General features: G+C 37.7%; 1 protein-coding gene across 3 annotated transcripts in view; it reads left to right on the top strand.

Moving 5' to 3' along the window:
• GRIA1 (glutamate ionotropic receptor AMPA type subunit 1) overlaps nt 1-27,957 on the top strand; it is a 248,195-nt gene that overhangs the window by 187,213 nt on the left and 33,025 nt on the right. For all 3 annotated transcript variants that reach the window (XM_087924247.1, XM_026696642.2, XM_026696640.2), the window contains exons 10-11: nt 352-558; nt 1,328-1,698. In XM_087924247.1, coding sequence (XP_087780373.1) covers nt 352-558; nt 1,328-1,698 — 578 coding nt within the window. The remainder of the gene's footprint in view (nt 1-351; nt 559-1,327; nt 1,699-27,957) is intronic.

The following is a 27,957-nucleotide window of genomic DNA, read 5'->3' as shown; positions in this document are numbered from 1 at the left end:
AACTACAGTAAGTTCTACAGAAAGAGATTGGGAATTTGAGAGTCTCAACGTCAAGAAAATATCAAGCTCAAGATTGGAATATAATAGCAGGTTTCAAGTACTTGAACAAGTTCTTGGCTTTATCTCCATTATCCCAAAGTGCACAAATGGAGTAATATTTAAAATTAAACGGGAGCTTATTAATGTTGAATGTATCCTGGCAGTATTCCTAGAGCACTTCAGCAGTGGCAACATTTAACTTGTGTGTTGATGCACTTCACATCATACACAAAGATTTTAATATTATGCAGAACAGTTTTCATTGCCAAAACATTGAAACATTGATCATGTAACTTCCTCTGTTTCTCTCAGGAAGCTCCATATGTGATGCAAAAGAAGAGCAGTGAACCATTAGAAGGAAATTTGAGATATGAGGGATATTGCGTAGAATTAGCTGCTGAAATTGCAAAACATGTTGGCTATAACTACAGCTTGCAGATTGTTGCTGATGGAAAATACGGTGCTCGAGATTCTGAAAGTAAAATGTGGAATGGCATGGTTGGAGAGCTAGTCTATGGAGTAAGTTTCTAGTTCTGAGTCAATGATTATATAATATTATAGTATTATGTTGGTGTCAAAGCATCTTTAAAGATATTGTTACTATAATTCAACACAGGTGGCCATTTGCTTTCAATTGCTGCTGTTATTTGAGATTATTCTTTAAATAAGAGCAAGAAAAATATGAAAAACTGCTTTAAATATTGTGAATGATACCATATAGTTGACAGCAAGTCATTTGAGTTCAACAATTTACAATTAACTATATCTCCATCTTAAAATAAATGGGAAGGTGTCACTCTACCAGGATCTTTCTAATCTCCTGATATTTTTTAAGAGGGCAGGAATAGATATTAAGGAATTGAAATATCATAGATCCTGTACTGGGACATCAATTAAAGGATCATATCAACAGCTTTAATAGAACACAATAAATAACAATTATTTACCTAAAAGGAAATAGTGAAACCATACCTGGATGATTCTTGTTTTCCATTTATAAAGTAATATAAATCCAAGCATGTCTTTAAGGCAGTGAATGCAGGAAAGAATATTAGATAAATCAAATTGAGACATCAAAAACTTGTATATTGTATTTTCAAGATTTTCAAATGGTTTGTATACATAAAAACCAAAAACCAATCCCCCAGTAATATTATAGTATCTTAAATATGTATAATGCTGTGCTTCTTCCCTAATCCAAGCCTTGCTGTCAAAAACATCATGTATTCTTATTATAGTATTTTGCAGATATTCAGAATGTTCTAACACTGACTTCCTTTCTTTTCAGAGAGCTGATGTGGCTGTTGCACCCTTAACTATAACTCTGGTGCGAGAAGAAGTTATAGACTTTTCCAAACCTTTTATGAGCCTGGGCATATCTATCATGATTAAAAAGCCTCAAAAATCCAAACCCGGGGTATTTTCCTTCCTGGATCCTTTAGCCTATGAGATCTGGATGTGCATAGTTTTTGCCTATATTGGTGTCAGCGTTGTCCTCTTTCTGGTTAGCCGCTTCAGCCCATATGAGTGGCATAATGAGGAGGTTGAGGAAGGCCGTGACCAACCAGCTAATGACCAGACCAATGAATTTGGGATATTTAATAGCCTGTGGTTCTCCTTGGGAGCTTTTATGCAACAAGGATGTGATATATCTCCGAGGTTAGTAATTTCTTTTAAATATGCATTCTTTGGTGATGAGATTGCTTCTTCAGATGCTGGGAAATAGTTTTCTTCCATCATGTTTTCCAACCTTAGTATAACATCTGTAATTAATCTGCCTGATTGAAGTGGTTGAAATGATTGGCCTGGTTAAGTTAAACCTTTGTTGAAAATAATAGCATTTTGGTCAAACAGTTTCTTTTATCATTTCAAACTTTCTTAATTTCCCCATTGTTGCTGTAATATTTTCTGTTATATCCAAATCAATCCCTTTCAGAGTTTGCTTCCTGTCTTTTATATTTTTGAAATATTCAAGACAATATATAGAAGGGGATAGCAGGCACCTGTTATCAATCCCTGGAATCCTACTTTCATAGGCACCCACATCAACTTACACCATATCAATATTACATCCTGACATATATTTCAGCTCTTTTATTCATAATTAAATGTTGATTTCCCTTTTTGTATTGATGTTGATTTCCCTGTTTGTATTCCTGAATTCCACCTTCATTCAGATGTTACATCCTTCTCCTTTTTCTTACTTTCACAGGCATACAACATAGATAGTTTTCCTTCCGGCATTGTATTCATTAATTATCATTTACCACATTTTGATTACAGCTAAGATCTCAGATAGTCTTTGACATATCTGCTTCTGACTGTAACATCAGAGCTGTTGTTGAAGAATCTACAAACCTGAAGTACAAATTTCAGGCATGGCACATCTATGTCTTTGTCAAGTCATATCTTTGAAATGCAAGCCATTTAAATTTTATTTATTGAAATGTATTTATGTATTTACTTACTTATTACATTTAGAAACCATCCATCTCTCTCCCAGAGCTACTTTGAGCAGTGTGCAAATAGACATAATGAATGCTCAACCACTGATATCATAGAAAATGCAGCCCTATTACATGTGAATCAGCATTAACCAACAGCAGTCTGAGGCTATGGCACTCAACAAGGTTAACATCCTTGTTGAGGATCTCATTAAGAAGAGATTGGACAGCCATTTGTCTGAAATGGAATAGGATCCCCCTGAGCAAGGGGGTTGGACTAGAAGACCTCCAAGGTCCCTTCCAACTCTGTTATTCTGTATTTTCATCCAGGAATGAGGTCTGAAGTGGAGAATTATATCAATCTACAAATTTTCCTTTACCTACGATGTGAAGCCCACCACTCCTGTCATACTCCCCCTGGCCTGTGTCACCATGGAGATCCATATTCCCATGCCATATTCATCTTCCATGATTGCCACACCCAACTTCTGTATTCTACTTGAAGCAAAAGGGAAACAAAGAAAAATAATAATAATAATAATAATGAACCACTTCCTATGTTGTAGCAGTTTACTAATGCTATCACTCATCACAATACAATAATAATCATCTACACACACCTGCTAATTGATTCTATACCCATTCAGACAAACCAGCCTATGGTTAAGACACCAGGCTGGAAACCAAGAGACTGTGAGTTCTACTCCCACCTTAGCCATGAAAACTAGTTGGCTAACCTTTGTTTGCTCTTAAATTAGTAATTAGTTGTTAAGGGAATCAGACTTCCCTTGTCAGGCCCTGACTTTGCTTGTCAGAAGGTTGCAAAAGTTGATCAGATGATCATATAACTTCAGGACACTGCAACCATCATAAATATGGGTCAGTTGCCAAGATCTGAATTTTGTTCACATTACCATGGGGATGCTACAATGGTCGTAAGTGTGAAAAATGGTTGTAAGTCACTTTTTTCAGTGCTGTTGTAACTTTGAACAGTAATTCAATGAATGGTTAAAGACTACTTGTATACTGTCTATATGTGTGTGCATATACATATCAGTATACAGTATATATTCAACTCAAAGCAGCAAACATATTTGATATTCCTGTCTCTTATTTTCCCCACAGTAACAACACTCTGAGGTGAGTGGGCTGAGAAGTCACCCAGTCAGCTTTTAAAAGCTGTTTTTTATTATTTACCTAGAACTATGATAAATGGGAAAAAAACTGAAGATCCTAAATTAGAAATAAATCTTCTGAACATAAAAGAGCTTACCTTTGAGTAAAAATATGCAATCAACCACTTTATTTATTTTGATTTTTTTAACGTGCTCCATTTTTAAGATCATCTTAATAATAATCATATTAAACTTTAGTTCACTTTAAAACTTTAAAACTTTAATTAATGTAAATGTAATGTAATTACTTTAATTAATGCAATGTAATTGATTAACTGGAAAAAGCATTCATTGGTTAATACAAAAGAACAAATTGTAATTATAAATGGCTGAGTTTTGACAAACCCTTTGTTTTACCTCATTCTGCTTTGTTATTGTTATTGTAATAAAGACACTAAAATAACTTATAAAATAGGCCCTTCCATTTAAATAGTTAATTTATTCCATAAAATTGAGTATACGTACCTACTCCAACAGGCTTTGTGCAATATGCACGTATATCTCACACTTTTTTTTATTTTTTCCCAAGAGTTTATTGAGTTTTTTTCTGTTATACAAGTTTAATTACATTGATTTATTAATTAACTAATCATCTGAGGGTCGGATTGAGGTTTTGTATCTGCACATTTAATTACATTTATTCACATAATTGAATTCAACTAATTTATTCACTTAGACTTCATTAATTCATTAATTGATCTTTAATCAAGGTTCCAATTCAAAATATGATAAAGATAATGAAAAATAAACCAAAAGATTTGATTTCATATGTTTCAATGATACTCACACTTCATTTTAGCCTAGCCCTAGCTGTAAGAATGTAGCTGAAATAAATTGACTTACCTGCAAACCTTTTGGTATGCTGAAAGCTGGATGCAAACCTTGTTTAAAGTGCTTTAGCCATGTCAAATGCTAAGCTAATGTTTTTAGAAGAGCTAATTTAGAAGACTTAATGCTAAGCTTCAGTCTAATACTAAGTTTTAAAACACAAAAGAAAAAAGTACATTCATTTTGCTTCTTGAGGTAATCCCAATCACCACATATTTTTCAGTTTTTCATCATTATTTTATTCAATCATTCATCACATTTATATAGCTTTCATTTTTACTTCTATTTATTCATCACATTGCTTTCTGTTTTTCAAAGATGTTGAATGGATGGATTGAATGACTGAAAGTTATTTGATATCATCATAGATAAGGTTGTATCAGGAATTCATCAATCACTGACTGGAGGAACAGAAACTATTTATTCAATAATGGCTTACTCTAATCTGTTTTATGCTCTCAGTTTGCCTCACTTAAGAAAATATTTTTGAAGAACTTGGAAAAATCAGTTGTTAGTTGTGGGTTGTTTTTTATATTATTTTCATTAACCATCATTCTTCAAATCAATCTTTTTAATTCTTGAATTAGTTTCAACCCATCTCAAGACTTAACACAAATTAATTCTTCAGGTTTTTTTTTACTAATATATTACCTACCACTAATTTGTTAGAATAACAATATATCTCAAAATTTTGTGCACGCCACTGCTAAAAAATCCCCAAAGTAATATCTACCTTTAGTATTATATGAATGTGTATTTCACCTGGGTGACATATAAAGTAACCAAATGCAAAGGATTTGTGTCATTTCTTTCAGAAATGGGGAAGATTATACTTATCCTCTATATCATGCATCATTTTATGTACCACTCAAGAACCATATGAAAGTATTCCATAGCTAGATAAGGACATGAACATCTTTGTCATCCCTTAATGCAAAATGATGTGACAGAATGATATACTTTATGCTGAAGATTATTATTGTTGGATTATTATTATTGTTTTGTTGGCAGCCAAGACAAAGGCAAATAATTCTGGAAAAATCTCAGATAAAGAATGATTTTGGCAAAGTATGCAATGCCACATGTGCTGCTTTAACCAGATTTCTGATTCTCATGGCATCTATAGATAGGTGTAGAGATACACACAACAGCTTTTTACATTTGAAACATTTGGTAGGCCTCGAAGGTCTGGTAGGTGGTAGCTGCGACTCTCCCTTAGACACCTGGTAGGTGTCTAAGGGAGAGTCGCAGTTCTAGAAATGAATGGATCCTTAACAAAATTCTGGGAAATCTTCATACCATCATTGCCTCTCCTCTTCTTTTTCCAACACCTTTGTTTTCCCTCTTTCATAGCTAAAAATCAAATAAATTTAAATAGATCTTATTGCTGCTTCCTTAGTCCACTTCATATGGCTTTCTTTTTTTTTTCTCCCCAAATCCCATTTTGGTTGTCTTCAACTTTCTTATTGAAGGGTGTATGTGTGCGCGTAAGGAACAGAAATGGAGTGATTGCTTGTTTGTATGTTTGTTTGTTTGTCCTGTGCCATCCATAGAGCCTACAGGTGACTTTGGCAGCTTGCAAAGATTAAAAGCCAGTAAACATTAAAACAATAAATAACACTAATAATAGCAATAACAATATTTTAATGAAATAATGAAAAGGGAGAGGTGAGGTAAGGTCTTCTCTTACTCTGATAGTCACCTTGGAAATGATGTATCCCCTTTAAGACTCCAGGCCAATTGCCAGAACCAGGTCTTCAGGCCCTTTCAGAAGGTCAGAAGGATAGCTGCAGATATCACCTGGGGGGGGGTGATGTTCCAAAGAGCAGGAGCTACAGCAGAAAGGGCTCTTATTTTGGGCCCACGAGCCTACATTCCTTGATTGATGGGGTCCATGGCATGGCCTTCTATCGCAGGTGGGATAGGCTTGTCTCATTGGGGTTTTTGTTGTTTAATTCCCTCAAACTCCAGTTCTTCTAACTTCACATTGGGAAATAAAGGTGCCTAACATGGCTGGTTGTTTCTTTAGTGGAACCTTTTTCTGTTTTTGTGTGATTTTCAAGAATTTTATAGCAAGTGCCGACTTTATGAAACTCTTGAAAAGTAGAGATCCTGGACCTGAAACTTCTGGTCCAGTTTTAAATGCAGCCTTGGACATAATACTGCTTTCTTTATCAATTACTCTATAATTTCACAGAAATTCTAAGGATTAAAAAATAGTTCCTAGATACTTTTCACTAATTAGAGTCCTGCTATAATTATTTAGAATTTGTAGCATATGGCAATTTCTAAAGACTATTTGTTTAAGAAGTATAGATCTACTATAGATATATAGAAAAACTTTATCTCAAACTGAACTACTCCCAGGGTGTTTGTATCAGTACACATAACTTTATTATTTTCTTAATCATATTCATATCAAGTACCCTCTCCTCTTTTTTTGAATTCATCATGGATATTATTATTTACTCAATGAAAGATCCAATGCAATATCTTTCCAAAATTATTATTGAATAACAGTCCATCATGTGTTCCAGCATAGGGCAAAATGGACTCTCTATTTATACAGTAATGTCTTTTGTGAGTGTAACCATTAAAATTTAATGTTTGGCAACACACTCATCTTTGTTGCCTTTGTTATCTCTCATTCAGCCAAATTGGAATGGGATTATTCAGTCCCTGGCATGATCTCAGAATTCACTCCATAAAAAGTAGTCCATAAAAGGGAATGTGAATCTGGTCAATCACTTATCAAAATATTATCTCCCTTCCTGCCCACCTATTACTATAGTCCTCTTCCTCGGCCTGCTATTTTAAAAATACTAAATAGCCTTGATTGCACACTGGCAATCAATTTGACCTCACAAACCCTGGAAACTAAGAGCTAGGACAGGTTTAATAACCATCCCTTGGAAATGGGCAGCCTGCAATTTAAAGGAAAACTATGGCTGTGAAGATTCAGTATACACTGAGAGAACTCCTCATGGAGTATGCGCACTTCTTCTCTTAGGGAAAACACCACCACTGAGTTTTCAATGTATTGAAAATGTACACTGAGAGCATATGCACCAAGGACAAATTCCCTGTGTGTCCAATCACACTTGGACAATAAAAAATCATATTCTATTGTATTCAGCCTCAATAAATGCCAGTGTTAGAATCTAAGTTAGATTTGGTGGGATCCTTGAAAGGGAACTCAAAAAAGAGAGACAGAGAGAAACTGAGAAGATAGCATCAAACAATATTTCAAACAAGAAAACCCTGTGGAGGCAAGGAGTCAAGCTTGAATGAAAGAAAACTGGACTTTACTCATGTTCAGAAAAAGAAAGCAGTACATATGGTAGAAGGCTTGGAGAAGAATATTAAACCACAATGAAGAAGCAGTAATAAAAAGCAGTGGAAATTTTGCCCAGTATTGTGGTTCTTTTCAGTACAGGCCTTTATGAAACTCAGGAGTAAATAGAAATACAATATTTAGTGATTCAATTTTTACCTCATCTTTATTATTATTTTTCTTACTAAGTAGCTCAAGTTGGCAAATATATAATGCAACTTCCTCGTCCTATTTTCTCCACAATAGCATCCCTGTGTGCTCATTTGGGCTGAGAAAGTGACTGACCCAAGGTCACTCAACCACGTTATCACTCCTCTTGATAAAAAACATGCTGCCTCTGATGCTGGAATAATTTGAAGGCATCATAATTAAAAGCAGTGCTTGGTAACATTATATCATTAAGGAGTTTAATCCCTTCTGAAAATGGCCTGAGATGCCCTGTGTAGTGAGAAGATATGGCTTTACTTTGCTAAAATTGATGGCAGGTCATGAGGTAGCTGTCGTGTTATGAATTGTAGTCACTTTGTATAAATAGAATCAATACTATCTCTGTTATGTTGATCTTCTAACCAGGTTCATTATCCAGAGACACACTGGTAAATTGGGTAGCCACATACATTGAATAAAACACAAATATAAATGAATGAACTTATGTTGAAGGTTGCATAAAGAAAAGATTATATCCAGCCCTTGTGAATAGGTGCCACTGGGTGATGCAGATCTTCCAATCTATGTTGTTTCCTGACTCTGGCGCAGAGCTTTGCACTTATATGTACGGAGTTGCTCCACATAAATACGCAGTTTGATTTTGGAGGACACAGCAATCATGAAAAATGGTCCGAAGAAATGACTGAGAATGAAATATATACCCAGCTGAAGCCTGATATGGCTCACCCTGGATATACTCTTTTTTCCTGTGACTGAACTACAAATTCTGATGTCTACCCACTATGTCTGAATAAAAACACTATCCATCAGGCAGAAGATAGCATTCTGCATTTATATCTATCCTCCTCTTGTCAGCTTTTATGCCCTGGGCCATTGATTTCTCTCTATAAAGTTACTTACATCTCTAAGAGAAGGCTTCCTTACATTGATGTCAAATCACTCAAATCGACATGATAAAGCAGGTCTCCTAGGCATTAGGATATTGATGAGTGAGATGTCTCCCAAGGTCCCTGCCTTGCATAAAACATTGAAAAGTTTTTTAAAAAAAACAAACAAACAAATAAATAGAAATGTGACAAAACAAAGTTTTATTTTGGTATTTCCAAATGTCTTTGGAATCTGAATAAATTCCATATGTGACTTTAGAAGAATAGAAGAGGTTGTCACTCCAGCAATTAGGACTCAACTCAGTTGTCTAGAAAAAAATGCCAAAAGTAAGTAGGAATATAGCAAGTATCACGGATGAAAAACAGTCTTTCTTGGACTCCTCTGTCTAGAATGGACTCGCCTATCTAGAAAAAAAAATGCCAAAAGTAAGTAGGCATATAGGCGATATTGCAGATGGAAAACAGTCTTTCTTGCCTCCTAATTAAGAAGCATTTTCTAAATTGCTAAACTTTCAAAATTCTATATGTATCCACAAGGGTAAAGTAGCTACCGGGGAAGTCACTGAGGCAGGGTGTCAAACTTGCAGCCCACAGGCCGGGTACATCACTCAATGGCCATGCCCACTCCCAGTTTAGTGAAGGGGAAAAAAGTTGTGATACATGACAACAACAGGATGCTGCAAATTTGACTTCCCTGCACTAAGGTATTCTTAAATCCATTCCCTCTTAATGTTTTTATCAGAAATAAAATTCCTTGATTTTTATCTGGTAGATGAACACACTGTTAGGTTGAATATCGACTCAAAGCACCATTCAGTCTATTTTTTTTTTCTAGAGCTGTTATTTATTAATAAGATTTTATAATCTTTGCCCTGGGATAGAGGTAGAAAAAATATTTTTACTAGTTGGTTGTTGTTTTAAAAGATATCACAAGACACATAATTCGGGGGCTTTTAGATTTTAATTTTTACTCATCGATATTTACTCTTCCATGCAAATGCAAAAGTCTCTTTTTGCAGATGACATATAACAGCAAGCATTCCAAACATTCCTGTGAATTTAACTACAAGTCTTATCTTTCAACAGGTTGAATAGCATTGCAGGATTTTAGCCATTAAAATCCTGCAAGGCAGCTATCTGGACTTTATGAGCTCCCTCTTGTGTTAACTTGTGGAACTCTGCTTATTATTTTCACTATCGTTTTACTCTAGTCTCTCCATCAGATCTCCCCCATCAATGGTGTTTTATTTATCTTTTTATTTAATTAAAAACGTGGTTATTACACATGATTTCCAACTGCACCTAACATGGAATATGGGATGTACCTAAAGTGCAGTATAGAATATAAATAAGGTCATTTATTATCATTCAAAACTCAGAATCAAAGGAAGTTTTAGAACATAGTGACATTGTGTACAAACTTTACCTCTTTTCACAGTTAAGAAATTTTTCAATATATCCTTAGGCCTAGAATATTTAATCAAATGATATCTTTCTCCCCACACTTCGCTGCCCCCCCTCCCCCCTGCCATGTATTGAAGCTAAAGACTTTCTTAACTCTGAAGTTAGGAAGCCCAATATATCTGTGTCAGATAACAGATAATCAGAGTTGGAAGGGACCTTGTAGGTCATCTAGTCCAACCCTCTGCCCAAGCGGGAGACCCTACACCATTTCTGACAAATGGCAGTCCAGTCTCTTCTTGAAAGTCTCAACTGATGGCGCTCCCACAACTTCTGAGGGCAAGCTGTTCCATTGGTTGATTGTTCTCACTGTCAGAAAGTTTCTCCTTATTTCCAGGTTAAATCTCTCCTTGTTCAGTTTCCATCCATTATTCCTTGTCTGGCCTACAGGCGCTTTAGAAAATAGCTTGACCCCTTCCTCCCTGTGGCAGCTCCTCAAATATTGGAAGACTGCTATCATGTCTCCCCTGGTCCTTCTCTTCACTAGACTAGCCAAGCCCAGTTCCTATAACCATTCATCATATGTTTTAATCTCCAGTCTCCTAATCATCCAAACTCAATCTTGACTTTCAGCAATTTCACAAATCCCTATGTAATTTTCCTGACAGAAACGTGGAATGGAACCAGATTGCCATTGTCTTTGTTCAGCATTTTCTTTTATTCTCTGGTCTCATTACAACCTTAGGATTTTCTGACCTGAATTTCTCATCTAAGAACCAACCAGATTTTGACTCAATTTAGCTTTTTTTTGGTCAACTAGAAGTTACCATCTCTTAGAGCAATCAAAACTTCTGGAGGGAAGAGGACAAACATGCTTTATTTTATTTTATTTTTAAAGGGACCTTTGTTTGAAATGTCTGATAGTCTGAGAGAGTTTGGAGCTGAAGGATGATCAAGAAGGGCAATATTATAAAATGTTGGGAGCTTTGTGGTCGCGAAACATATTTTTTTGAAAAAATGCTGGATAGTGCATTTTTAATGGATAGTGGGTACTCACCCTAGAAGAAGATCAATCTTGCATTCTGTGGGAGGCAAAAAGCTGCAGGGTGAGTACAGCAGGAGAGAATAAGAATTTATTTGGATTTATGAAGCAAGCCAATATGGCTATTTGGAGGTTACTCACCCACAGAATTGCAAGTCCTAAGTATTCAAACTACTGAGAAACAGCTATTTAACCTAACAGTATATTTATAAGGTGTTTGATTCCAGCCTCTGAAGATTTTAAGGTGTCACATCTGAGGCATCTTTATCTTTCCTGAACAAAGCCATCTTTTTTTATATAAGTCCATTCTCAAACATTGGACGCAATGCCTAACAAGATGTTCCACAAATCAGAGGTTTGAGAAGAGGTTTCTTCATCTTTTCACTGATGTTCTAATGAAGGCAAAGGATTTCCACAAAAACCTAGGTTTCACTTGAGTACATTGTATATGTTTATTGGATGCATGTAAGGGTGGGATTAATCTCACTGCTTAGAACTATGAGTTTTAGAGACAGTTTCCTTAAGTGGAGAAATAGCAAAACTACTCTTTTTTCCCCTAAATTATAACTGAATAGTTAAACCTTTCATAATTTACAGCTTTGCCTATATTCATCCAAATGAGAGTTTTGCCAATAATAAGTGGATGGATTAAGATTCTGGTTTCTGAATCTCAGCTATGATTACAGTTATTACTTTTTTTATTTGATTTGTCAACTGCTTACAAGATAATAGAGATAAAAGTAAACATAAATATAAATACAGGAAATAGGTACGAATAATTGGGAAAAATAGGACAGGGACAGTAGGGATGATTATGCGCTTATGCACATTAAGTCTTTTCTGATTCATAAAGCTTACTATGCAATATGCTAGTCCTGATTCTGTAATATTAATACTTCCTGATCATAAATATGATTTGCTACTTTTGGTTCCAAAGACTGTGTCCCTCTGAAAACCAATTGCTGGAGTTATGAAGTGAAGTATGTGTTTCTCTTCATGTCCATCTGGAATCTTCTTGGCATCCAGTTGGGAAAGAAGATGCAGGACTGGATTTTTTATTTAATTTCATATAACTTCATATACGATTAAGTTCATTGTAATGTATTAAAATCGACTAAAAACAGGGTATGGCTATCATACTGAAAATTACATGGAGAAAAAAAATGAGATATGAATAAGGATAGAGATAAATCTCTGTTGGAAAAAATGGTTTTGTGGTTGATAGTGTAATATCAAGTTGTTTTTGACTTCTTGTGATCACAGCAATATCCATGACCATAGTCTTCTGGTCTTCCAATAGTGTAGTCATTGCCAATGTAACTGGGTCCAGCCACCTTGATGCTGGTCATCCTCTTCCTCCTCCTTTCCTTCCATCTTTCCCACCATTATAGTCTTCTTCAGAGAGCTAGGTCTTCACATAATGTAACTGGATAATTTGAGCCCGGTTATTTGTTCTTTAAATGACAACTCTGGATGGATTGGTCTGTTTTTTTCAGTCTTGTCCAATACCAAAGTTCAGAAGCATTGTAAAGGAGATAATCTGATTAAGAAATCAAGCTTCTTTCAGCTATATAGGGGAAAAAACTGCAATAGATATTCAAAGTTCTGATAATTAAAGCAATTTTATTTATTAAAGCAAGTTAATGACAAAAAGAATTCCAGTGACTGCTGTGAATTGAATGCAGTCCCTATTTAAAGTGAAATGAAGGTTAAAATGCTTCCACTTCTTTGTCTCCTGATTGATGTAACAGGCTAGAAGCCATGTTCCTTTGTATAAGAAGTATGCTTTCCATCTGTCCCTTGCTTTGGTGAACAACTTACCTAGTTTTGAATTGTTTTTTGCGTGTGTGTGTGATTGTGGCTAATTTGTTCTGATATTAATTTCCCTTTAAGAGCTTTTTCCCTTTCCTTAACATCCTCCTAGAAACCCAATCCCAGAACGAACTTCCTTTGATTTTCTCTTTCCGGGGCTATTCTGGCTTCTGTCCCCCATTCATTTCTCTCTAGGAACCTGGAGGACAAGAAATCACCATTTCCTCTTTCCCTTTCCTGTATCAAAAAGTAGAGGGAATCTTCAACTCCTCCAGGGAGGAGGTGTCAGTGGTACTGATTAAATCTTGTAAATGAGATTGGCATTTCTGAGGATCAGATGTGACATATAAAATGTGAGTTGTGGATCTGTAAAGGAGAAGTGGAGTAGCAAAGCTTCCAAATTATAAACAGGATAATGTAAAGAGGAGTTATATTTTCAAAACTTGGCCAGAATACAACAGTCTGCCAATCAGTGCTTTCCACCATATTGGTATAATGTGACTCCAGAACCTGAAGATTTAGTACAGAATCAGTCTGAGTGCAAATAGTGTAGGAACAAGTGTTGATGCCAAGTAATGTATATATGCACCCTGCCATTCATTCCCAGTTATCTCATTCTCTTAGCACCTAAAGAAAAGCTGTGTTATTTCCCAATAATGCAGTTTTAAAATATCTAGCACAGCACAATTGCTTGCTTACAAAGTTGTTGCTGCTATGTGTGGTACTTTGTAACTGATTGAGAGTGGGAAACTAGCAAGATATCCTAATGCAAAATTATCAGAAAACCTAGCCTGTCTGTCTCTGTTAGGGATACACCCTAGCAGGATCTGCAGGGCAGGCAGGCAGGCAGGCAAAATATGTGAGATAAACGTTCTTGTAGCTTACACTCAGTAAAACAGATACACAGTGCTAATTAAATAGTTTATTCCAGTAAGATTTATATCATAGTCAAAACAGTCCGTATATCAGTCACTAGTTCAGTCCATCCAGGGATTATTCAGTTGCAAATTCCAGTGTCGAAAAGAGAGGTCAGTAAACTTACAAATGTCAGTCCGGTGATATATCTCCTCGCAGTAGAGAGATATGAAGAACTCAAAAACTCCTCTCTTCTTTCAGCAACTCAGCAGTAGAGGGAAACACGCAGCTAACAAACCATGCAATCCAGTAATTGTCAGTAATTGCCAGCAAACCATCAGGGAATCGTCAGCAATCAATCAGGTTGTCTTGCTCCCTCTTATGGTGGTTTCACACCACACCCAAAATTACATGCTTTGCATTTAAAGTGACACACACTTAAACTAACAATCATAGCTTATATATATTATTTTACCCAAACTACGTTAGGTAACCTATGTTATACCTAACAGTCTCTGTGTGTGAGAGGGAGCGAGCATGATTTTTCTTTAGCTTACAGTGGGATTCTGCCTGATCCTAGCTGTATGGCTTCAATAACCAAAGACTCTAATGAGCACATGAGGGAGAAGGAGAGAGAGAGAGAGAGAAGAAGAAGAATGAGAGAGGAAAAGAGGCTCTTCTATTTCCAATCCATATTGTGATGCAGTTCTCAGATCTTCTGTCTATAGTTAAACAATACTGGATTAACATTGCAAACATGCCCTATTGAATTAGCTCTCCCGTCATTTATTATGGTGGTCCTCTTTCCAGCTCACATTCCAAGAAGATGTTGAAAGTCAATCATTATTACCTGGATTTATCCCAATTATAAAATATTATAGTTAGCTGTTGACTAATCTCGTAAAGTAATTGAAAGCAGCACTCAGTCTAGCCAAAGAATTAATATAATAGCCTAAACAGAAACATATCAAATGATAGAAACCTGAATTCCGAGGACCAGCTGTGAGCAAACGGGCTCACTCCGACAATCAGCTGTTGGCCCCACCACCCACCCTGGCTCTATTCTGTGCTTTATACCCTGGTTTTCAAGCTCAGCTGATTCTCATGGCATAACGGATTGCCACGCATCAGCTGTTTAACACAGAGAGATTGCTGGAGAAGGTCAGTAGCAAATGCTCTGCGCACACGCAAAGCATGCATTCACTGAACTGGTTGTTATACCGATTGAATCGCACCCGTGGCTCAAGGTTGACTCAACCTGCCATCTTTCCAAGGTTGGTAAAATGATGACCCAGATTGTCCCAAAGGTGCTTTTTCAAGAGGCAACTGGACTTTGCAGTTTTTCTTTGAAAATGTTTCACTTTCACCCAAGAAGCTTCTTGGATGAGAAGGTGGTGAGGGAGAAATTACAAGAGTAAATTGCCAAGGTCACCAAAACCCTGAGAACAATAGTTATTGTAGAAAAATCAATGAAGTCATTATGCAATAATTCTATCAAGTGCTGTGTGTCAAATACAAGCCATAGTTACAGTAAAACCAAGATTCTTTTTTTTTCACATTTCTCTCATTCATGCAAGTTACAATAGAAGCTACTCTCTTTTGAGACAGTGATACAATTTCAACTTGTCTCTCTGAATTGTAATGGACTGATTTGGTATCAGATGATTGCTTGTGTTAATGCAAGAACTTGCTCTCCAAGAAATTTTGATTAATTAATTACCTTTATTGTCAGAGTACAATGTGTACAATGAAATTGGCTGAGCCTCCCTTCGTGCACCCACACACACAACTCACAGGGAGACAGAAGTCCCTAACCCAGATGTGATCTTGTTGCACAACGCGCTGGCCCTGCAAGTCTGTGTTATTTTCCATTCAGAAGTCTGACAGGTCATAGGTAGAAACTGTTCTTCAGCCTGTTAGTACGGCTGGCTATTCTTCTATATCTCCTACCCAATGGTAGGAGAGTGAAGAAGTGCTGACCGGGGTATGAGTCATCCCTGAGAATTTTTCTCACTCTTCTAAGGCAGCGAGTCCTAACGATGATATTTGTTTATTGTCCCAGATATCTGCTCAACTTCAGATTCAAGTATAGTGCCATTGCCATGTTTAACCTAATCAACAACTAAATCATGAAACCTTACCATTGAGCCTGATATTTTACAACTATACTAACAGTAAAAAGTTCTTTCATAAAACAGTCTCTTACAAAGTTTTCAAAATGTAACTGTCCCTTGTGTTCTTATATATATTACATGTCAATTATTCTTTCTTATGCTTCCTCACTCACACTTGCCAGTTGCTTTGATTTCCAGCTCACTAGTGGCTGAGACTGCTAAGTACACAGCCTTGATCAATGGAGAAAATTTGCTCAGGGAAAACACACAAACACCATTTAGTGAGAAATCCTAAATTTCATCTAGCGCACTACTTAAGAAGCAGCTAGAATGGAAGTGTTGAGTGGAGACAAATCTTTTACAGAAGGACAAAATGCTGAAGTTTGGTTATTTACCAAGTAGTAGATAAAAGCAACCAATAAGTTTGTGAAAATAGCCATAGAGGCAAAGCTAGTCTTGACCAATGCTGTGGGATCATAAGCACAAAAAGTGAGTATATCACATTAAAATTACTAAAAATATGGATACAATTCATCTGAAATTCAGAGTGTCAGCAAGAAATACCCAAATGGGGTTGCAGGGTTTTAAAAAGCAGAATAAGTCATCAATTCTTTGTTCTTTGAAAATGAAACAGTCAGGAAAGCTGTAAAAGTTCCCCCAAAGCTGCTCTGTATCAGCAGCCTAGTTATGCTGGGAATTCATATTTTTATATAAACTCTGATGGACTTTAGAATTAATGAGCCAAAGCCAATCAAATGTTTGAAGGAATTAAATTATATACTCAGTTCTCAAAGATGGAGAAAAATAAGCTTCTGATGAAGCAGATAAACACAAAGCATCCTTATGTAAGGATATGCAAGAAAAAGACCTTAATGAGGTGTGGTATTGTCCAATTCAGGATAGATGACTTGATACCAAACAGATACTAGATTAAGGAACATCTCTAGAGTTATTGATAGATGATGGGACTTGTGAATTAGTGGCACATCTGTGGTGAAGGAAGACTCCAATCCTCTTATGAGACAACTGCGGCACCTGACTACCAGTGTCTGTAGACTTAGTGCTTACTAAACATAAAGGCTTCTCTGAAAAAAAGATAAGATGTGGGGTTGAAGAAGAAAGTTGGAGGCAGATGCTGGCAAAGAGAAGCCTACAGAGAAAGCACCTCTGGATTATCCTTATCAGGCCTCTATAAACAAATTCCTCCACCTTTCCGTGCTAGCTGGCCAGGACTTAGATCATTGCCTAAATATGGAAGACAGCTAGTTCATCATGGTTCCTTACTTAGTAGAAAAGTTGGGATGAGGGACTATTTAAGTAAGGAGTTGTCTATGTTCTCAGGGCTGCAGCTGGAAGGTTTATTGATATTGTTGATGTAAGACAAAGAAAACAAGACTCAGTTTGCTGCTTCCAGATTCATTTGCCTCTGTGATTCAATATTTTGATAACCACTTTGAATTTTTGGTTTGGACTGAGGCTCCAAAGAGTCAGTTTATGTTGTCAATCCCTATTCCTGAATGTTCAGAGGACTGGAGAGAATAAACTACAAAAGCCATAGATGGATTAAGCAAATCACTTCTAATGGAGTATCACCAAACTTATTGGTAGATAGGAGTTGGAGATCAGTGCATATCTATAGTTTGATCCACAAGGCAGTGGGAAAGAATGTTACAAATGAAGCTCCAGAAGCATCAATTTTTGCACTTTTTAATCTTAAAGTGTGGATTAATTTGAGGGATCCTTGGTGCTCTCTGGGCTTGCTTGTTTTCTTGCAGATGTTTAATTACCCTAACTAGGTAACATCATCAGTGCTAGTAAGGAGCGCTGTTTGCTGTAGGTTTATATTCTGGTGACTTGCCTGTCTGTGTAGGTGGGTGCAGGTTTAGGGATTCTTTGGCTGGGCTGTTTACTGACGGCTCCTTGGCAGTTAATACTTCTTTCTCCTGACATGGGTATAGAAAGCTCACAAATGCAGGCTTTTTATCATAGAAAGAAACACTTCCTGAAAATGCTATGGTTTTGATTAGAAAGGTTCCTTGGCACACTTTGAGCTTGGTTGTTTTAGTGTGTTAGTGTAACTAGCACTGATGATGTTATCTAGTTTGTGTAATGAAACATCTGCAAGAAAATAACCAAGCTCAGAGAGCACTACTGAAGACATCTCGTTTCAACCCTGAGCTACAAATATTCTCCTATTATAAGAGTGTTCTGTTATAAACCAACTTGGTTGTGAATTATGATTTGCTATGTCTTCAAGTCCTACCTATCTCCATTTTTAGGAATTTAGTTAATAGATTCACATACAAACAGAGGTGGGTTTCTACCGATTCTGTCCAGTTCTATAGAACCGGATGTTATGATTCTGAGCAGTTTGGAGAACCGGCATATCGCGTCCCTGGCTGGCCCCGCCCCTCCTTGCCCACACAAATAGCTGATGGACGGCGGGGTGGGGAGCTGGTCCTAGAAGCCCCGATGCCACCAGAATCGCTGCCATTGCGTTCCCTGGGCACCATTATTGCCATTCCCGTCTCACTGCTGCTTCATTCCCCCCCCCCCCGCCCCCCAGGTATGGCAAGCCCTGGGCCGGGGCTCAACAGCTTGCCTTTCCTCCCCCTGCTACACTTCCCTCTTGGGGAAGCAAGGATGGGAAGGCAGCTTGCAGTGAGGGAAATATGGGGGGCAGGCGCGCTTCACAGATGTGGTGACAATGACACTGGAATCCCCTTCTCATTCGTAAAATGCATGAAGTTTAAAGGTGCTGCACAGCGCGAGCCTGGCCATAACAAGGGAAATATGGGGGGGGGGATGTGCTGTGCAGCACCTTTAAACTTAGTGTGTTTCACAAATGGCACCTCATTTGTGAAGCGCGCTAAATTTGGTGCTAAGTTGGGTGCTGCGTGAGGCTACTCAAGGCAAGATAAGAGGAATGAGGGGAGCGCGACTTTTCTCCCAAGACACTGACTGACACTGCTGCTCTTGCCATGGAGGAGAGAGATGAAAAATAGAGAGGGAGGGATAATGAAAAAGAAAACTATACTACTGTAAGTATTCCAGAAGCAACATCTCCCTTCCAGTTTCCATAGCCCCAACCAATCTCCCATGCAACAGGAGGAGACATTTCATCCATGCAAAAGCTGCATGACAGGAACAGGAAATTAAGTCTTCAAGTTCCTGTTGAACCTCAACAAACCAATGTTCTCTCCCCTCCCCCACAATTGGGATAATTGTGTTATTCATCACATGCCTCACCTTCAAAACATGTTATGAATCTGTTAAAGAGGGCATAAATGAAAGACATTAACCAGGATTTTTAAAAGATAAAGAAAATCAAGAATTTTAAAAGGTAAAGTGCACACACACCTCCCCAACTCTGTGTGTTTCTCTCTCTCTCTCTCTCTCTCTCTCTCTCTCTCTCTCTCTCCCCCTCCCTCCCTCCCTCAAATCCGCGGCTGGGCCAAGCCAGCAAGCTCTCCTTCCTTGGTGTTCTTCGCTATTTCTTTCATTTCTTCGTTTTGGAATCCAGACTGGCTGAACAACGATCACCAGCCGCAGCCGCCCGCCCTGTGCCTGGTTTTGCTGTGTTTTGGCACTCACTCGAGTGTCTTCACACACACACACACACACACACACACACACACACACACAGCTTCACCATAGCTGCCGGTGGGCAGGGGTGGGGAGGAGGGTTGCTTGAAGGGATGCTTCCACCATTGTCCAGTCAGTCTGAACTTGCTGGCTTGGCCCAGTCAGCTTTGAGAGAGAGAGAGAGAGAGAGAAGGGGTGGAGAGAGGAGAAGATAAGGAGAGGGGCAGAGAGAGAAACACACAGAGAGAGAGATACAGAGGGGGGAGAGAGAAAGACAAAGAGAGACGCAGAGAGAGATAGAGAGAGGGAAAGAGAGAGAGAAGAAAGAAAACAAGAAAGAAAAAGGATGGGAGAGAAAGAGAAAGAAAGAAAGAAAGAAAGAAAGAAAGAAAGAAAGAAAGAAAGAAAGAAAGAAAGAAAGAAAGAAAGAAAGAAAGAAAGAAAGAAAGAAAGAGGGCAGAGAAAACTCTGCTCTTAAATTGTTCCATTATTTATCATATATTAATATTTTACACTGTCCCTATACCTAGAGTGATTCTACTGCCTTTCTTTTGCCAGGGTATTTTTCAGGGCTTACATGTCTATAGTCCAAAGCATAAATACAGGTGCGTTTAACAGAGTTGAAAGGGAGGTCTTCTGGTCCAACCCCCTGCTCAGGCAGGAAAACTGAGGATGCCAAACTCTGAGTAGAGGTCCTGGGAAAGGTGTCAGAATAACCGAATAACACTTAGAAGGGACCTCAGGGGGAACCTATACCATTTCAGAGAAATGGCTGTCCAGTCTCTTGTTAAAATGCTCCAGTGTTTGAGCACCCAGAACTTCTGGTGGCAAGCAGTTCCACTGGTTAATTGTTCTCACTGTCAGTAAGTTTCTCCTTAATTTTAGTTATTGCTTCTTGTTTGTCTTCTGGTGCTTTGGAAAATACATTGCCCCCCACTTCTTTCTGGCAGCCCCTTGAAAGCCTGTTGCCTATCACCCTCTTGGGCAAAGCATGTGAGCCATTTCCTCCTTTTGGTGGTCCATGAAAATACATCTATAGTATGCAGATAATAAAGTCAAAAAAGGTGAACAACATTTTTATAGAACTATAGATAAGTTGAGGCTGGGTGACAAGGAATGGCTGGGAAAGGAGGGGCCAGGCAAAGCACCCCTTGACATGACATATAAACATGCTACGCGCGCGCACACACATACACACACACACACACACACACACAAAATCATTACTCATTTTGAATACATAGTGGAAAGGAAGAAAGAATATTGGATACATATACACAAATGTGTGTGAAAAAAAACTGCAAAGAAATAGGATTATAAAAAAACAGCTTCCAATCTTAGCAGTTCTAGATGAGAAAGAGAAATGAGAAACAGAGAGGGAGAAAGAGAAAGAGATGACAGAGAGAGAGATGAGAAAGAGGGAGAAAGAAAGAAAGAAAGAGACAGAGATACCTGTTTAAAAGAAAATAGAAAAATGGCTCTTTGAGTGTTTTAAGATGCTAGACAAACACCATGGTTGTTAAGTGAACCTTGTGGTCATTAAGTAAACACTGGTTGTTAAAAAGGCCATTTTCCCCAATGGGCATTTTTAACCAGAAACCAGAAGGAATTGTTGGAAACTGGCAAAAAAACAGAAAACCTCAGTCACAAGACTGTGTGGGATGTTGTAACTGGTCACAAGGGTTTGCGTGTGTGTATATATATATATGGCTGTCAAAACACCCCAAACAGGCCAAGTAGCTCTGTGGAAGACAGTCGTAAATTAGAACACTTGCTAAGCAACTGGCCATTAAGCAAAGACCTGGTGATTAAGCGAGGACCAGTTACATTCGGTTTGCCAGTCACATGGCCACACCCACCCCAGTCACATGACCACCAAGCCACACCCACAAATTAGGCCACACCCACAGAACTGGTTGTTAAGAAATTTGAATCCAACTGAGGCATACAAACCCTCAAACTAACTTTATTTCTGTACTTAGACTTTAGTTAATAGCTTCTGGATACCTCTTAATTTCTTTCTATATCAACACTCTGGGAATTCTATGCTTCCATTAGTACAGCTCCTTTTCTTTATCTATGTTCTGATAACTCTTACTATCCTTGCTTTAGTACATTAATGTCCTTTTTATATTTTATTGCTTTTTAATTAATAACAAAAGGGAGCAAAATATTAGGAAAATAGAGATGGAGATACATACATTGTCAAGAGAATAAATAGTACATAAAAGTGCTTTAACCAAAAAGCAAGAGAAATATGACAAAGAAAACAACTATGTTATTATTAACAATGAACAATTGTTTATATTTCTCCAATGCAAATATTTAAATAAGTATATATTTCTAATACATTTAGAATATATTTAGGAGCCATGGTGGAACAGTAGTTAAAATGCAGTGTGTCCACAGCCAGTAGTTCAATCCTGACCACTCAAGGTTGACTCAGCCTTTCATCCTTCCAAGATCGGTAAAATGTGGACTGAGATTATTAGGGGCAATATGCTGACATTTGTAAACTGCTCAGAAAGTGCTATGAAGCGTTATGGAGTGTATAAGTGCTATTACTATTTATATAACTACCCTTTTCAAATTGGTTTTAAATTATACACATAGAGAAAAATTCATATTTATAAACCTGATTGTTCCCATTCAGAACTCATTAAAACAGAATCCTTGAGATGCAGGTAGAAAAGTAGATACAATCACAATCTTCTCCATGAACAAAACTGAAAGTGAATGGGAAGGTGCTAGGATACATGATTGGAGAGAAAGTTTAATACTGAGATGAGCTGAATTTAAGAGTTTAATTCCTTTATTTCTCTTTTTATAGAATTATGTGTTGGACTCTAACCAAACATATTTTGTTAGTACAAATTTGGATATCCTTAGTTTTTACTTCCTTTTCTAAAAGAAAGATCGTGTTTTCTTCTATTTTCAAAAATATTAGCTTCAGATATGGACCTTTCACAATATTTTCATCCATCTAAATGAGCTATTGGTCATTGAGTCTCACTTCTCATGCCCTCCCGGCTACTCAGTGCCCATTTTTAATACAATAATCCTGGTATGGAATGGCAACTGCTCCTGTTCATTCTGGCATGACAAACGGATCGCTCTAGCATGCTTTTTTAATAATTTGACCATTAGCCATGCACCAAAGATGTTCACATAGATTCTTCTCTCTTTTTTTGCTGCAACATGGATGCTGTTGGAGTTCTAAATCTCCCTTCTATATTTTATCCCATGATGCTCCAGGTTCTTAACAATGTTAAACCTCTGCAGTTTTTTTTTTAAAAAAAATACAGGTAACAGGCAGGAAATCAGGGAGAGAGTTGACAACAATTGAAATAGAAATAAGCATGGAAGGTTAATACTGTAAGAATTTTTCCATGTCAGCTGTGGTCCTGAAGAAAATGCATCTTCAAAAGCATGCATCATATTGAAAGGAATACTGCAGGAATTCTTCAGTAGAGGAATTTTTCACCTGCCAGGTCAATAGCCACTTGAAAAAAGGTTGTTCTGAAAAGAAAGGTCAACATTTTCTTTTTACACTGCCTATGATTTGAGCGCCAAAGAGTTGAGGCCTTTTGAACTATGGTGCTGGAGAAGACTCCTGCGAGTGCCTTGGACTACAAAGTGATCAAACCGGTCAGTCCTAGAGGAGATCAACCCTGACTGCTCCTTAGAAAGCCATATCTTGAAGATGAAACTCAAATACTTTGGCCACCTAATGAGAAGGAAGGACTTACTGGAATAGAACCAGAACCAGCTGGGAATGATTGAGAGCAAAAGAAGAACAGGATGACAGAGAATGAGGTGGCTGGATGGAGTCACTGAAGCAGTTGACGTGACCTTAAATGGATTCCGGGGGATGGTAGAGGACAGGAAGGCCTGGAGAACATTTTCCATGGGATTGCGAAGGGTTGGACATGACTTCTCAACTAATTATCAACTTCCCCATACACACTGATGATACTTGTATGATTTCAAACTGCCTTTAAATCAAAGTTGCACTTATTATCAAGCCATGAAGACAGAAAGTCTTGCCTTTGGCCAAGGAGGGTGAGTTGCTATTTCTGCTGTGATTATTCCAGAATGACCAAGTGTGTTTCTATCTTAAACAATGGCTTCCATAGGAATCAGTGTCTGCATTCAACATACAGATTTCACCAATCATTTATTGTTGCATGTAGATTCAGTAAAATAACACAGGAGTTCCAGTTTCTATAGAATCAAACAATAGATTTAACACATGGTTTTCTTTCTTTATTCGTGTCAGAGTAGTTACAAATTATATACATAATATTCAACACTGAGCAGGTAAAATAGATATAAAATAGGTCATAGAAATGGCCACATTCACACAGAATATATAAGGGAGCCCCATTTTCTTAGGTTGTACTTTGATCTTCCTATGCCAGTGTGCAGGCTCTATAGTGATTTCCATTCAGGCCGAGGTTGACCTGTATGACCAGGCAACAAACAATCATATGGTTGTGTCCAGTTGCCCATAGTTCCAGAGTAGTCTGTCGTGGCTGGTTGTTAAGAGGAATACTATTTCTAGGAAATATTTTCTGTTTGGTATTAAAACAATAGTTCTTGAAAGATCAGTATATGGTCCAAAGTTACTTTAAGATACTTTGGAGTAGCACTGTGTTCTAAACTGTTACCATTCCACTGTACCTGCAGTCTTCTTGATGCCTCACATTTTTTCAGGTGGAAAGCACACAGTTGTATTCAGGGGATTGGACTAGATGACCTTCAAGGTACATTCCAACTCTCTTAATCTGTATTTTTAGGCAGTTTGGCTTCATCTGGTTATATCTGTAGTATGTGGTCATTAGGTTTAGAGTTTGGATCATTTTTTCCTTGATAGCCTTGAAAGTTATGCTCTGTGCTATTGCTAGGTTATCATCGTAATCAAAGCTCCTAGTAGCTTCCAGCAATGGTTGGTTACAGATAGATAGATAGATAGATAGATAGATAGATAGATAGATAGATAGATAGATAGATAGATAGATAGATAGTAGACAGACGGATGTTGAACAGCATAGGAGCTAGCACACTGCCCTGTAGGTCCATTTCTTTGGAGTCTCTGTCATCTGTGTTGTCCCTGAAAGTTGACATAAAATCTATTATTTTTTTATTTTCCTATGATTTTCATGAATTTGAACTCCTTTGTAAGGTGAAGGATTCAACAAGGCCACATGGTTACCCATATCATAAGCCATGGTGAAATCTATGAACACCATTCCTATGATTTCCTTCAGTTCAAAGCCATCTTCTAAGTATTACGTTAGTTTGAGAATTTGAGCTGGACAGTTTTTGCCAGGTCTGAAGTCAGCTTGCTGTGGTATAAGCAGGGGCTCTACTATTATAGACAATTGGTTCAGGATTAAATGTTCAAATATGTGTAAGTGGACTGGGCAACGTGGACCGGGCAGTGGACCTGGTTTAAGTATGCCTTTCTCCATATCTTGGGTATCTATATAATGTTTCAGCATCTGGTGTAGAGACCATTCTTAAGTTTTAATGCATAGTCAAGAACTACTCAATAATATGGGCATATTATCTATATACTAGTAAAACTCTTGTGTCTGTTTGTAACCTTCAGTTGGGTGAATTTGAAAATATAGGGCAAGAATTATTGAACCAAAGTAATTCAAATGGGCATGTGACAATGAAAATTGGAAACGTTGTGGCTGCTTCAGCAGAATGTGTGTGTTGCAGCTGCATTCCCGTGATTCTCATTTCTAGTGCTCCCTAACAGCTTCCCAGAATTCAGTGGAGAAGCCAACAACTGTGTAGTCAGTCCTGACTGCTGACATGCCCTGCAACTTTCACATTAGCCAAGTCTTTACTTGTGGGAAGCTTAAAGAGAGAAAGTCAATGGGAAAGACAAGCAGGAAAGGTCAAAAGGTGGTTAGGTAAATCTTCTCAATTTTTTTCAGCTTCTCCCAGTCATTCTGTACTTCAGCCATGATGTCCACTTGCACAACCCCTCAATCCCTCTCCCATCTGGTAACAGCAACTTGCTGGCTTTGGACTTGCAACTTTCTACCAGTTCCTACATTGACTTTCTCTGCACATGCTGGAAGGAAGGAAGGAAGGAAGGAAGGAAGGAAGGAAGGAAGGAAGGAAGGAAGGAAGGAAGGAAGGAAGGAAGGAAGGAAGGAAGGAAGGAAGGAAGGAAGGAAGGAAGATAAATTTTACAACAGTGCCTGCCAGCTCCCACAAGGAAACTCAGTGTTGAAGCCAGCAGGAAGGCGGAAATGATTATCATTCTCACTGCTTTTTTTGCCCACCTGTGGTCATTCTGTTTCCCTGTTTAGGTAAGGAAATAGATTTGAAACAGTGACCCAAGATCACAGGCTGTAGTCCTGTACTGTATGGCCTAACCCAACCTTTTGGGGAATGATGGAAGTTGGAATCTTACATATCTGCAGGGAACCAAGATTGTGAAGGACAAAATACAATATCCCAGAGAAAAGATGCAACTTATTAAAAATTGAATTAACGTCTCAGAGATTCTTTGGATGAAAACTTTATTGCAAAAGAAATAAATCACCTTTATCTCTTCTTGGAAATAACTGGTTTATTTCAGTAATTTTTAAAAAGCATTAAGCACTTTTTACATAGAGAATGGAAAGAGAAGACAACAGTGACTTGAAACATGGTGATATCTGTCTGGCATCATTAGCATTAAGAGGGAGCAGGAAGCAAACCATGAAATTTAATCAGATTTGCATCAACAGAAGTCAAATCAAAATGTCATGCAGATTGGAGGTCATCTGCATTGCTATGGTTCTATGATTAAATCCATTTTAAATATGATCCTACCTTCAGTTTAATCAGAGAAAGAAGCTCATTATTACTCTGTGCATGGTTGCTACTGTTTAAAAAGATAAATGATACAAATCTCACCTATGGCTGCAAATTTTTATCTTGATTATTTCAGAGAGAAAGACAGCTCTCTAGCAGAGCATGCATTTTGCATACAGAAGTGTCAGTTTAAATATCCAGTTATAAAGTGATGGATCCTCTAGAGAATTGCCACCAATTAAGAATGGACAATGATAAATATTTTTCCCTTTTGGGGGATCAGTCCACAAAGCATGATTTCAAGACATGGCCTGCAGCAATATTTCCCCACCTAAAGCTTGCTTTTGGTCAATGCTGAAGACCCTGATTCTGCTGCTTTGAGTCCTATAGAAGAAAATTAGGAGTCATATCAACATAAATAAATGTCAAAGAGAAGTTTAAAAAACATCCAATCAGCAAAGTTTTCAAAAGTCATGAATTTTCCATTGTTAAAAAGAAAGAAACCATTAAAGGAGGGCTGTCAAACTTGCAGCTCACAGGATGGATGCATCATGCACTGGCCACGCCCATACCTGGTTTAGCAAAGGAGGGGAGTCCCAATGCATCAAGTGATGCCACCGTGATGACATGAGTTTGACACCCCTGCATTAAAGCATAGAAAACATCAAAAATAAAATCACATTTCCATGATAAGACAAATGTGGGAGTTTTAGTTCTAATATCAGAAAGAGAAAAAGGGAGGGTTGCTATTCCTGGGACATGCACAATGAATCATTGTTCTACAGGATTCAAAGCTTTCCTGATCCTCAATCATGCAACAGACCAAAGGAACATATATCACTCCTTCCCAATGAATTTAATATCAGGTGTCCAGTAAATAAGAAAATAAAACCCAGTTGGGAATAATCCATCAAGGTAGAGCTCTAGATTTGCTTATGTAGACAATGTAGAGAGGAACTCATGTAGTTCTTGATTCATAACCACAATTGGGGCCAGAAATTTTGTTGCTAAGCAAAGTGGTTAGGTGAGTCACACCCAATTTTATGACCTTTTTGTCACAGTTAAGTTAATCACTGCCTTTGATAATTGAATCAAACAATTAAGCAAATCTGGCTTCCCCCATTGACTTTGCTTGTTGAAAGCAATCTGGAAAGGTTGAAAATGGCAGTCACATGACTCCAGGATGCTGCAACCCTCCTAAGTACATGCCAGTTGCTAAGGGCCTGAATGTTGATCATGTGATTGTAGGGAAGCTGCAATGATCATAGGTGTCAGGATCAGTCAAAAGTCACTTTTTTCAGTGCCATTGTAAATTCGAACAGTTGCTAAATGAATGGTTGTAAGTCAAGATATATGTGTGTGTGTGTGTGTTTTCTTAAGTTTTCGTGGGTATTTATATGTATGGTATTTTCCCATGAACACAATACACAAGCCTGATGATGGCAGATGAG

Source organism: Pseudonaja textilis, chromosome 2 (genome assembly GCF_049901715.1).
Source record: "Pseudonaja textilis isolate UNSWEBS1 chromosome 2, rPseTex1.2, whole genome shotgun sequence".
Lineage (NCBI taxonomy): Eukaryota > Metazoa > Chordata > Lepidosauria > Squamata > Elapidae > Pseudonaja > Pseudonaja textilis.
The sequence above is the reverse complement of the archived record's forward strand: the minus strand, read 5'-3'. Positions and strand labels throughout refer to the sequence as shown.